Source organism: Anolis sagrei, chromosome X (assembly GCF_037176765.1).
Source record: "Anolis sagrei isolate rAnoSag1 chromosome X, rAnoSag1.mat, whole genome shotgun sequence".
NCBI classification, from domain to species: domain Eukaryota; kingdom Metazoa; phylum Chordata; class Lepidosauria; order Squamata; family Dactyloidae; genus Anolis; species Anolis sagrei.
The window spans coordinates 102,763,418-102,775,588 of NC_090034.1; the positions used below are offsets into that span (position 1 = coordinate 102,763,418).

The 12,171-nt window shown below is 44.7% G+C and overlaps 1 protein-coding gene across 1 annotated transcript in view; it reads left to right on the plus strand.

The window, feature by feature from the left end:
* Nucleotides 1-12,171, plus strand: part of LOC132781835 (calmodulin-1) — a 31,870-nt gene extending 19,699 nt beyond the window's left edge. Inside the window, exons 2-6 of the mRNA XM_060786327.2 lie at nucleotides 1,763-1,793; nucleotides 5,011-5,154; nucleotides 6,605-6,711; nucleotides 6,899-7,034; nucleotides 10,362-12,171. Of these exons, the coding sequence (XP_060642310.1) occupies nucleotides 1,763-1,793; nucleotides 5,011-5,154; nucleotides 6,605-6,711; nucleotides 6,899-7,034; nucleotides 10,362-10,390 (447 nt within the window). The 3' untranslated portion in view covers nucleotides 10,391-12,171. The remainder of the gene's footprint in view (nucleotides 1-1,762; nucleotides 1,794-5,010; nucleotides 5,155-6,604; nucleotides 6,712-6,898; nucleotides 7,035-10,361) is intronic.

Genomic DNA, 12,171 nt, shown 5'->3' on the forward strand with positions numbered 1-12,171 from the left:
TTTGTCATTTGGGAGTTGTAGTTGCTGAGATTTATAGTTCACCTACAATCAAAGAGCATTCTGAACTCCACCAATGATTGAATTGAACCAAACTTGGCACATAGAATTCCCATGACCAACAGAAAATACTGGAAGGGTTTGGTGGGCATTGACCTTCAATTTGAGAGTTGTAGTTCACCTACATCCAGAGAGCACTGTGGACTCGAACAATGATGGATCTGGACCAAACTTGGCACAAGCACTCAATACGCCCAAATATGAACACAGATGGAGTTTGGGGGAAATAGACCTTGACATTTGGGAGTTGTAGTCACTGGGATTCACAGTTCACCTACAATCAAAGAGCATTCTGAACCCCATGAATGACAGAATTGGGGCAAACTTCCCACACAGAACACCCACGACCAACAGAAAATATTTAAGGCCATCCAATCCAACTTCCTTCATCAGGGCAAGAAAACATAAAGTCCTCCTGACAAAGAGCCATCCAGCCATAGATAGGTATAGATAGATAGATAGATAGATAGATAGATATGATTCACACACAGAGATATAGTATCATAGATTTGAAAGCGACCCCTAAAGAAGGACAATTATACATTGCATGTTCCAGAGTGGGCAAACCAGACACTCTCCACATCAACACTGACAAAAAAACAACAAAAATACTGTTTACCCACAAGCAGAAAGAAATTACATATATTAGAAACCAATAATAATAATAATACTTTATTTAATACCCCGCCACCATCTCCCCAATGTGGACTTGGGGCGGCTTACATGAAGCCAAGCCCAACAGTATATTACAATAAATTAAAACGAAAACAACAACAACACAATAAAATACATACAACATATGAGTACAAAGACAATAAAGCAGAATCATACACAGTAAAATAAAATAACATAACAACGAGCAGGCCAACACTTTCTCATTACTTTATTTTCCAGATCAACAGACTGGGCCACAGCAACACGTGGCAGGGGACAGCTAGTATATTATATTACAGTATATTATATTATTACAATAGCAGAGTGACAGTTGGTGCTGGGGAAAGGGGTTTCCAGCTGATGGCATGTGGTAATGGTGCATGGGCATAGCTTGGGAATTGGAAGGCTTGTTTCAGTGCAGCTCAATTGAGAGAAGCAGGAATAGGACACTGAACGAGGGGCAAGGTAGGCTCCCAATGTATAGGAACATCTTCTGGATGGATCTTGAAAGGGAAAGGAGGCAACCAGGACTGCACCCATTTTACTCTTCCTGAATTTGGCTTGGAGTGCCCTCCTTTCCTCCGCCTTCCCTTTCAGGATCCATTCCTACAAGATCCTCATGGCTGCAGACCTGAGAATGTACTGGCAGCAAGGAATGGGCTTCTCAACCTCTGATGGGCCTTTCTAATGTGGTTGTTGTAGGTTTTTTTCAGGCTATATGGCCATGTTCTAGAGGCATTCTCTCCTGACGTTTTGCCTGTATCTATGGCAAGCATCCTCAGAGGTAGTGAGGTCTGTTGGAACTAGGAAAATGGGTTTATATATCTGTGGAATGACTAGATGCAGTTGGCAATTTGCTTTGGTTCGTTAGATCACAAGTTGCAATGGGCTCGGGTGATAAGGAGATAAGGAAGCCACCCAGGCCTTGGCACCTCATTGCAGCATTGCAGCATCCCTCACTAGGGAGTTGGTGAGAGATGCCGAGAGGCTTGGCCAAGAAAAGAGCCACAACCCAGTATTTACCATTTTCTCTCTCTTTCTCTTTTTCCAGGCTGACCAGCTTACCGAAGAGCAGATTGCAGGTGAGTCCTCCAGGTGCACTGAAGCAGTAAATACAGAATGGCTCCATATCCGTGGGATTATGTTCCTGACTTTACCTTGGAAACTCTTGATAATAGTGAGCCCTATTGAAAGGAAGGGCTTTTACTGGAAGAATCTAGAAAATTCCTAGAGGTATAATTAATAATAATAATAATAATAATAATAATAATAATAATAATCACACAGTCCTAAACACTTGGGAAGTGTTCGACTTGTGATTTTGTGATAAGAAATTGAGCATATATATCATTTGCTGTGTTATACTGTGTTTTTGTGTCAGTAAAATAATAATAATAATAACTTTAATAATAATAATAATAATTAAAATGATAAAAGGTCTGGAGAACAAGCCCTATGAGGAGCGGCTTAAGGAGCTGGGCATGTTTAGCCTGAAGAAGAGAAGGCTGAGAGGGGATATGATAGCCATGTATAAATATGTGAGAGGAAGCCACAGGGAGGAGGGAGCAAGCTTGTTTTCTGCTTCCTTGGAGACTAGGACACGGAACAATGGCTTCAAACTACAAGAGAGGAGATTCCATCTGAACATGAGGAAGAACTTCCTGACTGTGAGAGCCGTTCAGCAGTGGAACTCTCTGCCCCGGAGGGAGTGTGGTGGAGGCTCCTTCTTTGGAAGCTTTTAAACGGGCTGGATGGCCATCTGTCAGGGGTGATTTGAATGCAATATTCCTGCTTCTTGGCAGAATGGGGTTGGACTGGATGGCCCATGAGGTCTCTTCCAACTCTTTGATTCTATGATTCTATATCCCGCCACCATCTTGGGTGGCTTATAAGCAGGACCAAGCCCTATATAACAGAGTTTGTCACTAAAAACACATTTAAAACATAATAAACATATGACAATTAACAATGTAAAAGCATCAGAGTATAAAAATAGCCGTGAAATGAAACAAAACAAATCTCCGAAGATGCGTGCCATAGATGCAGGCGAAACGTCAGGAGAGAATGCCTCTAGAACATGGCCATATAGTCCCCCAAAAAACCCACAACAACCCAGTGATTCCGGCCATGAAAGCCTTCGACAATACACAAATTGTTTATTTACAATAATAAGAAATAACTGTATTTCTTAATGACCAAGAACTGGGTCTGAGCTACTCTTAATACCCATCTCTTCTAAGGTTTCAAGAGGGGGGGGGGGGAACACACCAATCGCTACATCCCTTTTGACACACAAGCAGAGAGAGATCTCAAAGCACACAGCGCATACTCTCCATACTAAACTGTAAGAAGGCAGAGGTCAGGTTCAAAAAGCTTGCAGTAGAAAAGTATCCATTTAAAACAACCAAAGGGTTTCATGGCCGGAATCACTTGGTTGTAGGTTTTTTTCAGACTATATGACCATGTTCTAGAAGCATTGTTTCTTGAGGTTTCGCTTGCATCTATGGCAGGCATCCTCAGAGGTTGTGAGGTCTGTTGGAAACTAGGAAAATTGGGTTTATATATCTGTGGAATAATATTTTATTTATTTATTTATTTACTTACTTTATTTACTTTATTACTATACCGCTTTTCTCGGCCCTTAGGTGACTCAAAGCGGTTTACATAATACAAATTACCACATAACAGTATCAAAGCAAATTAAAACACATTATACATTCTACATAACGATCAACATCAAAAACAATCATTATCCTAATCATAGCGCCTCAACAACAAATCAGAATCCTTCTCGTATCCAGGGAGGGAGAAATAACTCTTTGTCTTTTGGAGATAGGTGTGAATGTTTCAATTTTCCACCTTGATTAGCATTTGATGGCCTGACGGTTTTCAGTTGTGGCTTGTTAGTGCCTGGGGGAATCCTTTGTTGAGGGGTGATTAGCTATCCCTGATTGTTTCTTGTCTGGAGTTCCCCTGCGTTTGAGTGTTGTTCTTTATTTGCTGTTATAACACAGTGGAACTCCAGACAAGAAACTATTGGGGACAACTAATCACCTCTCAATAAAAGATTCCCCAGGTGCTAACAAGCCACACCTGAAAACTGTCAGGCCATCAATTATTATTATTTATTATTTGGTTTACTTCTACCCCGCCCTTCTCACCCCGAAGGGGACGCAGGGCGGCTTACAAAAACAAGGCACAATTCGATGCCCGTATCATACAACAGTAATAAAACAAAATAAAAAAGTAATAGAACAAAATAACATAAATTAACAATCAGACCACAATTATACATTACATCTATAAACCGATAAGACCAATAAAAATCCATACAAACCAATACAAACCAATTACTCCTTATTGCCGGTCAATGTTCGCTATCTCATAGTTCATATTCCAATTCCACAATTGTCAGTCCTGTCATTCCTATTCATCTGGTTGTCCTTATCTAGTTAGCAGATTGCCCGAAGGCTTGGTCTCACAACCACGTCTTTACCTTCCTCCTGAAGGAAAGGAGGGATGTCGATGCCCTAATTTCCCCCGGGAGTGAGTTCCACAGGTGAGGGGCCACCACTGAGAAGGCCCTGCTCCTTGTCCCCACCAACCTCACTTGGGATAGTGGTGGGGTCGAGAGCAGGGCCCCCTCAGATGATCTCAAATTCCGGGATGGGACGTAGAGGGAGATACGTTCGGACAGATACACTGGACTAATCAAGGTGCTAATCAAGGTGGGCAATGGAAACATTCACACCTACCTCCAACAGACACCCTGGACTTTCCACAGATATATAAACCCAATTTTCCTAGTTTCCAACAGACCTCACAACCTCTGAGGATGCCTGCCATAGATGCAGGCAAAACATCAGGAGAGAATGCTTCTGGGACATGGCCCTATAGCCCAAAAAACCTACAACAATCTAGAGAACAAATAGATACATGTCCAACTGTCATACAAGAGACATGTGGAAAGGGAAACCCTTAGACTCTTCTAATGCTAACTAACTTCTCCTCATTGAGGACTTGAGACTTGGGCAGTGTGGGGTTGGATTCCAACAGCAGGATGGGGAGAAGGCCTTGTTTTCCTAGCTTTTGTAGAAATCTATGCAAAAGGCTGGGGGGAAAAAATCAAACAACCCAGCCATGTGTAGCAAAATCTCAGAAGACTTCTCCTGGTTTTGACTGTTTCTTGTTTTGGGGACTAAGTTGTCAAGATGCATTAATTTGTGAAGTGCTCTAACTGCTGGTGTCATGTGGTTGAGTTCAGCGTCGCTCTTTAACGTTGCCGTTTCTCCCTCCCAGAATTCAAGGAGGCCTTCTCCCTCTTTGACAAGGACGGGGATGGCACCATCACCACCAAGGAACTTGGCACCGTGATGCGGTCCTTGGGGCAGAACCCCACGGAGGCCGAGCTTCAGGATATGATCAACGAGGTGGATGCTGACGGTAGGCGCCTGCACGGCCTTATCTTGGGGTTGGCTGCGCTCCAGAGCAGGCGTGGGCAAACTTCGTCCCTCCAGGTGTTTTGGATGTCAACTCCCACAATTCCTAACAGTCGGAATTGTGGGAGGTTAAAAAGTCCTCAGACTTTGTAAACAGAGGTCCAGGTCACAGTCCCTCAAACTGTTGGAGGGCTGGATTATAATTAGTGAAAAAAGCATGAATGAATTCCTATGCACACTGCACTGGGATTGTGGCGCAGCTGGCTGAGTGTCAGCTGCATTAAGATCACTCTGACCAAAAGGTCATGAGTTCGAAGCCAGCCCGGTTGGAGTGGGTTTCCAACCAATTGTGTGTAGCCTGTTGTCGACCTTTGCAACCTGAAAGACAGTTGCATCTGTCAAGTAGGAAAATTAGGTACCACCTTAAAGAGTGGGGAGGCTAAATTAACTGATTTATGAGGCCATAAAGAAGACTCCAGCAAAGCATTCCAGCGGGGAAGCATGCGGGGAATGCGGAAGTACTTCATCAGTGTTGCAGATGGACGATGAAAGCGACAGCTCCCCTGGCGGCCAGAAAAACTTAAATAGCCTCTGTGTATGTCTGTATATGTTTCTATGTCAAAATTGGCATTTAATGTTTGCCATATATGTGTACGCTGTAATCCACCCCGAGTCCCTTGCGGGATGAGAAGGGCGGAATATAAAAGCTGTAAATAAATAAATAAATAAATAATTTGTAGTGCCGACAGGACTGAAGACAGACAGGTCGCAGGTTCGAATCCGGGGAGAGGCGGATGAGCTCCCTCTACCAGCTCCAGCTCCTCATGCGGGGACATGAGAGAAGCCTCCCACAAGGATGATAAAAACATCAAATCATCCAGGCGTTCCCTGGGCAAAGTCCTTGCAGATGGCTATTCTCTCACACCAGAAGCGAATTGCAGTTTCTCAAGTCTCTCCTGACACAACAAAAAAAGTGCAAAAAACACTTAAAAAACAATTCTAAGGTCCCAACCTAAGTCTGAAATGACTTGAAAGCACACAACAACAATCCTATCTCATCAGCCAAAAGCAGACCCACACTTCCCATTGAAATACTAACAAGTTTATATTTGTTAAAATTGTTCTTCATTTTGATTATTGTATTTTTAAGTGGTGATTTTTTTTTGCACTACATATAAGATGTGTACAGTATTCATAGGAATTCATTCATGTATTTTTCAAATTATAATCCGGCCCTCCAACAGTTTGAGGGACTGTGACCTGGCCCTCTGTTTAAAACGTTTGCATTAGAAGATCAATGCTGGCTTTGTCAGTGGTCTGGGCTTGAATCCAGGGTGGGCCTCACAGCTTAAAATGGGCAGAGTTGGGCAAAGGGCCAAGTTGAGCCCGCTTCTTCAATGGATTCTTTGGTTTCCACTGGTTTCCTCTTACCATTGCTGGTTAACCCTTTTCAGGGAATGGCACCATTGACTTCCCAGAGTTCTTGACCATGATGGCCAGGAAAATGAAGGACACGGACAGCGAGGAGGAGATCCGAGAGGCGTTCCGAGTGTTTGACAAGGTGAGGCGGTAGAGGAGGATGGCTGGCCATCTTTGGAGGCGGGAGGAGAGAACGCAAGCCCTGCCCTTCCAGTCTAAAATGGAGGAGGCATCTATTCTGGAGCATGCAAGACAGGGAAGGGAAGGTCTTCTACTAGGACCTGGCCTAGGAAGGAAGGGTGTCCACTATGCATCTCCTCCACTTTCAGGATGGGAACGGCTACATCAGTGCGGCTGAGCTACGCCACGTGATGACAAACTTAGGGGAGAAACTCACCGACGAGGAGGTGGACGAAATGATACGGGAGGCAGATATCGACGGGGACGGGCAGGTCAACTATGAAGGTGAGTCAGGGAGGGATGGGCCTCACTGAGTCATACACATTGGACAGCGTAGGCCACAAGGCTCCATAAATTGCCATCTACCAGGGCAACCTGTTCATCTAATAGTGCTTACTTACTTGGGCGATCCCTAGTTGGCCAAGTAGGATAGTCTTCAGGATCAGTATTCTGGTTGTTCTGTAGGTGACTGTGGAGCCCTATTCTTGATCTGCATCGTCTCCCACAGTGAGGGCATTGGTTTCCAGGTGGAAGGCGGTCTCAGTCGAGGTTGGCTTGACACGCCTTCCTCTTGGCCCGTTTCTCTCTTTTCACACTCCATTCGTGCCTCTTCAAATTCTGCAGGGCCGTGAGGACGAAAATCTGGTCCGCGAGTCTCCTTCCTTTTTATTTTATTTCCATTCCTTTTGCCTGCCACTCCTTCCCTGTTTGTGACCAGCCCCGCTCCCTTGGATAGACCACATCAGCTCTAGATCAGTGGTTCTCAACCTGTGGGTCCCCAGGTGTTTTGCCCTACAACTCCCAGAAATCCCAGCCAGTTTACCAGCTGTTAGGATTTCTGGGAGTTGAAGGCCAAAAACATCTGGGGACCCCAGGTTGAGAACCACTGATCTAGAATATTAGATATGGTTTTCTGTAGGCAAGGAGATGGCAACTACTGGATGGCATATGTTCTGTATCAAAAACTAGAGCTGATGTGGTCTATCCAATGCAGTTTTCTGAATCAGCACCCCAAATAACCAAACCAAATCTAAAGTTGACCCAAAACTGATTCATAACCCTTTTGGTACTGATGTTGGAGAGTGGTCCCTGGTCAAAGTGGTTCTTGTTAAAAAAAAAATTGGAGAATGTACTTGTTTACATATTGGTCATACATTCTTCTTTAAGAGGTGAAGGAAGTATGTATGAACAAACACTTGGTGGGACAGAGGGATAAATCCTCCTGAGACCTCTCCAATCAGAGGCATTCTAAGGTCCCTCCTACACCTCCACATAATCCAGTTCAAAGCAGATAATCTGGATTTTATATGGCAGTGTAGACGTCCGCTGTTTGTATTCAGTGAACTTGTGTATTGTCGAAGGCTTTCATGGCCGGAATCACTGGGTTGTTGTAGGTTTTTTCGGGCTATATGGCCATGTTCTAGAGGTGCTCTCTCCTGACGTTTCGCCTGCATCTATGGCAAACATCCTCAGAGGTAGTGAGGCATCCTCACTACCTCTGAGGATGCTTGCCATAGATGCAGGCAAAACGTCAGGAGAGAATGCCTCTAGAACATGACCATATAGCCTGAAAAAACCTACAACAACCCAACTTGTGTATTGTTTTAATCATATGTAATTCTATTTTATGTGTGGCACCTTGAGTGCTTTGTTTGCTACCCCAAGTCCCTTCAGGGAAATGGTGGTGGGGTACAAATAAAGTTTTATTATTATATTTGTTATTAAGGGGCTTAAGAAAGGATGGAGCAAACTGCCTTACGTGGTTGCTACCTGGGAAGATAGTACAGTGTTCCCTCCCTACTTCGTGGTTCGCTTTTAGCGGACTCACTGTTTTGAAGGTTTTGCCTTCTAGGAACGATGGAGTGTGGAAGCGGGTTTAACCTCCCCTTCAGAAGAGAGGCAGGCAATCATTAAAAAAAGAGATAGGAGATACAGAGCAGTATGTAGAGAGATAGGAGAGAGATATGGGATACAAAGCCTAGTGGCCCCTTCGTTACAACTACCAAGAAAAAGGAAGGGCGCGGTGCCTTTAAATCTCTCCTCACTTCTGCCTCATCCTCAGAATGCTATATATATATAAAACACACACACACACACACACGAGGTTTGAATGAAAAGTAACACCTCCACCTTCGTAACTCCTCAACAGATTGCAGTATTGGTATGCGGCATGTACTGGCTTGTTCAGTAGACTCTCCTCTACAGTTCCTTTTTGGCAGGAAGCCTTAGCATTGAATGGTTGTGTTGTTAAAGTGCAAAGTATGGAACCCTGCACAGACGGTTGGTCAATGCGACTTAAGCAACATGCAGTCCCTGAATTTTTCACAGCAGAAGGTGTCACCTCAACATCTTTAAACTTACTCACCCAACGTCGCACAGTACTCACATCCACACAATCACCATAAACAGCTTGCATTCTCTGATGAATCTCCTTTGGGGTGACACCTTCTGCTGTCAAGAATTCAAGAACTGCACATTGCTTAAGTCGCATTGACCGACGATCTGCGCAGGGTTTCATACTTTGCACTTTAACAATACAACCGTTCAATGCTAAGTCTTCCCGCCAAGATGGAACTGTAGAGGAGAGAGTACTGAACAAGCCAGTACCTGCTGCATACCAGTGCTGCCATCTGTTGAGGAGTTACGAAGGTAGAGGCATTACTTTTCACTTTAACAACACAACCGTTCAATGCTAAGACTTCACACCAAAATGGAACTGTAGAGGAGAGTCTACTGAACAAGCCAGTACCTGCCACATACTAGTACTGCCATCCGTTGAGGTGTTACAAAGATGAATTCTTTACTTTTCATTCAATCCTCGTGTGTGTGTGTGTGTGTGTGTGTGTATCATTCTGAGGGTGAGGCAGAAGCGAGGAGAGATTTAAAGGCACTGCACACCTTTTCTTTTTGGTAGTTATAAGGAAAGGCTATAAGGCGGCCGTGATTTACATACTGCTTTGTATCTCCTCTCTCTCTTATCTTTTTAATGATTGGGTGCCGCTCCCCCACTTTATGTGTGTGTGTAAAAGATAGATAGATAGATAGATAGATAGATAGGTTGTCCCTACTTTGTGGATTTTCACTTTTTGTGTGTTGTCCTGGAACGTAACACCCGCAACACTAAGTGAGGGAGCACTGAACTACCTCCTTATTGTATTGTCGAAGGCTTTCATGGCTGAAATCACTAGGTTCTTGTGGGGTTTTTCGGGCTATCGGGCCATGTTCTAGAGGCATTTCTCCTGACGTTTCGCCTGCATCTATGGCAAGCATCCTCAGAGGTAGTGAGGTGAGGATGCAAGCATCCTCTGAGGATGCTTGCCATAGATGCAGGCGAAACGTCAGGAGAAATGCCTCTAGAACATGGCCATATAGCCCGAAAAAACCCACAAGAACCTACCTCCTTATTTATTTTTATTTATTGTATTTGTATACCGCCTTTCTCAGCCTGTTGGCGACTCAAGGTGGTTTCCAACAAAGCAGTATATACAATATCATAAAGCAATTTAAAAACATTTCAATTACATCCTTGACTGTAGATTTGGCACAAAAGGGTCGGTCCCAAGTCGCCCTGGCCCTGACTGTCTTTCTTTCCTTGGCTTCTCTCTCTTCCAGAGTTTGTGCAGATGATGACTGCAAAGTGAAGCCCGCAGAGTGGGTGGCTGGCAATGCCCGTTCTCCTTCAATACTTTTCTCCAACACACTCTCTCTACTTAAGTAACCTGGTTCTCTAAGCAAACAATCAGCTGTGGAATAAATCTGACCAAGTAATTAAAAACAAAACAAAAAAATTTACAAAAAACCCTTCCCAAGCTGCATGATTGCACTCATCTCTCCTTCCTCTCCTTTCTCCTTCCTTCCCTCCTTCCTTCCTTCCTGATTTCCCGGTGCAACCCCTAACGGTCTGCCCCCAGGCCCCATAACCTTGTGGATGTCTTTGTTTCCATCGGGTCTCCTTCTGTTCTGCGGTCAGAGCTGGCCCGTCTCCCAGGGCGCAGATTTTTCTTTCTTTCAAAGAAATCCACATGACGGGGTGGAGAGAGCGCAACAAAACAAACAAAACATAATAATAATGATGATGATAATAATCACACACAAAAAAAAATACCTTCTTACTCGTTTTGCATGTGTCTGGCGCTGTGGTCGTGTGTGCGTGGTCGCCACCGAAGGGTCTTGCCCCAGCGAACACCAAGGGGGTACAAAAAGGAAGAAATGGGAATGTTTTCTTTGTCTGGGTTATCTTTCTTTTTATTTTTTCTCTTAGTTTGCTTTCTAGAAGGGGGAGAAAGCCTTTCCCCCACCACCGTTTTGGCCGAAGGTGGGTTTTCCCAGGAAGCTCTATTTATGGAAAAGACGCGGATAGGAAGAGAGGGATTTCTTTCGGGAGGGCGGAACGCTTCCTCAACTGTCGGATTGGCTCTTTTACAAACAAACCCGCAAACCTTTTGGACGTCCATCTCCTGTTCTTGAACCCCTGTACAAATTGTAAATGTCCTTCACTCTTTATTATTATTATTATTATTGATTTTTTTTTGGGTCCTAAGCATTGTGCCCAGACATCAGAGCTGCTATGTAAATATCTGATGCCGCAGGAGGGTGCTTTTGATTGGCAGCTGGAGGGGAGGGATTTTTAGGGAAAAGGGGCGCGCGTCTTTTCGGGAAAAGGAACCGCAATAAAAACGGTGAAGCCGCCGCTGAGTGGATGTGATGCCAACGGGGCCAGAGCGCCCGCCCGCCCGCCCTCCCCTTCCCCGTTCCTCTTTCCTCGTGCGACGCGTTTTCCCCTTCCCCAGTGGCTCTTGGTTTTAAGCGCTTGTGCCGCACCTTGGCTTCTCTTCCTCCTCTTCTTCCTCCTTCTCCTCCTTCTTCGGTGTCTCCGCTCTTCAGTGTCGCTTCCTTAACTTCGCCTGCTTCCCTTCCCCGGGCTTTTCCTTTTTGCGGCAGACAGCATGAGCCGCCGATGACTCCATGCTTTTTGTCTCTTTTTATTTACTAAACATCAAAATAACAACAACAATAACAAAAAAAATAAAATAAAAAAGGATCTTTTTTTTTTTCCGTGCGGAGGGGAAATCGAAACGAGCGGCGGGATATTTTTTTCCCCCCTGAAAAAAAAACAAAACAAACAAAACCGGGTGAAAGAAAGAGTGCTTTGTGCAGTCCCGTCGCAGCGGGGCTTTTTTTTTGAGGCCGCGCTCCCGTGAGGTTTTCCGGCCTCCTGCCGTCTGTCTCCGCGAGCGAGCGAACGAGCGCCGAGGCGGAGGAAACGGAGGGATCTCGCACCTGAGAGCTTTGGGAAGGGGGCGTGGGGGGCGGCGCGGCGGGAGCGGGAGTGTCTTTGAGCGCAGGTGGTGTCGTGTTCAGTGGAAGCTGTGGAAATAAAAATTATATCAATGTTTTCCAATAAAATGCAGTGACTACCTGA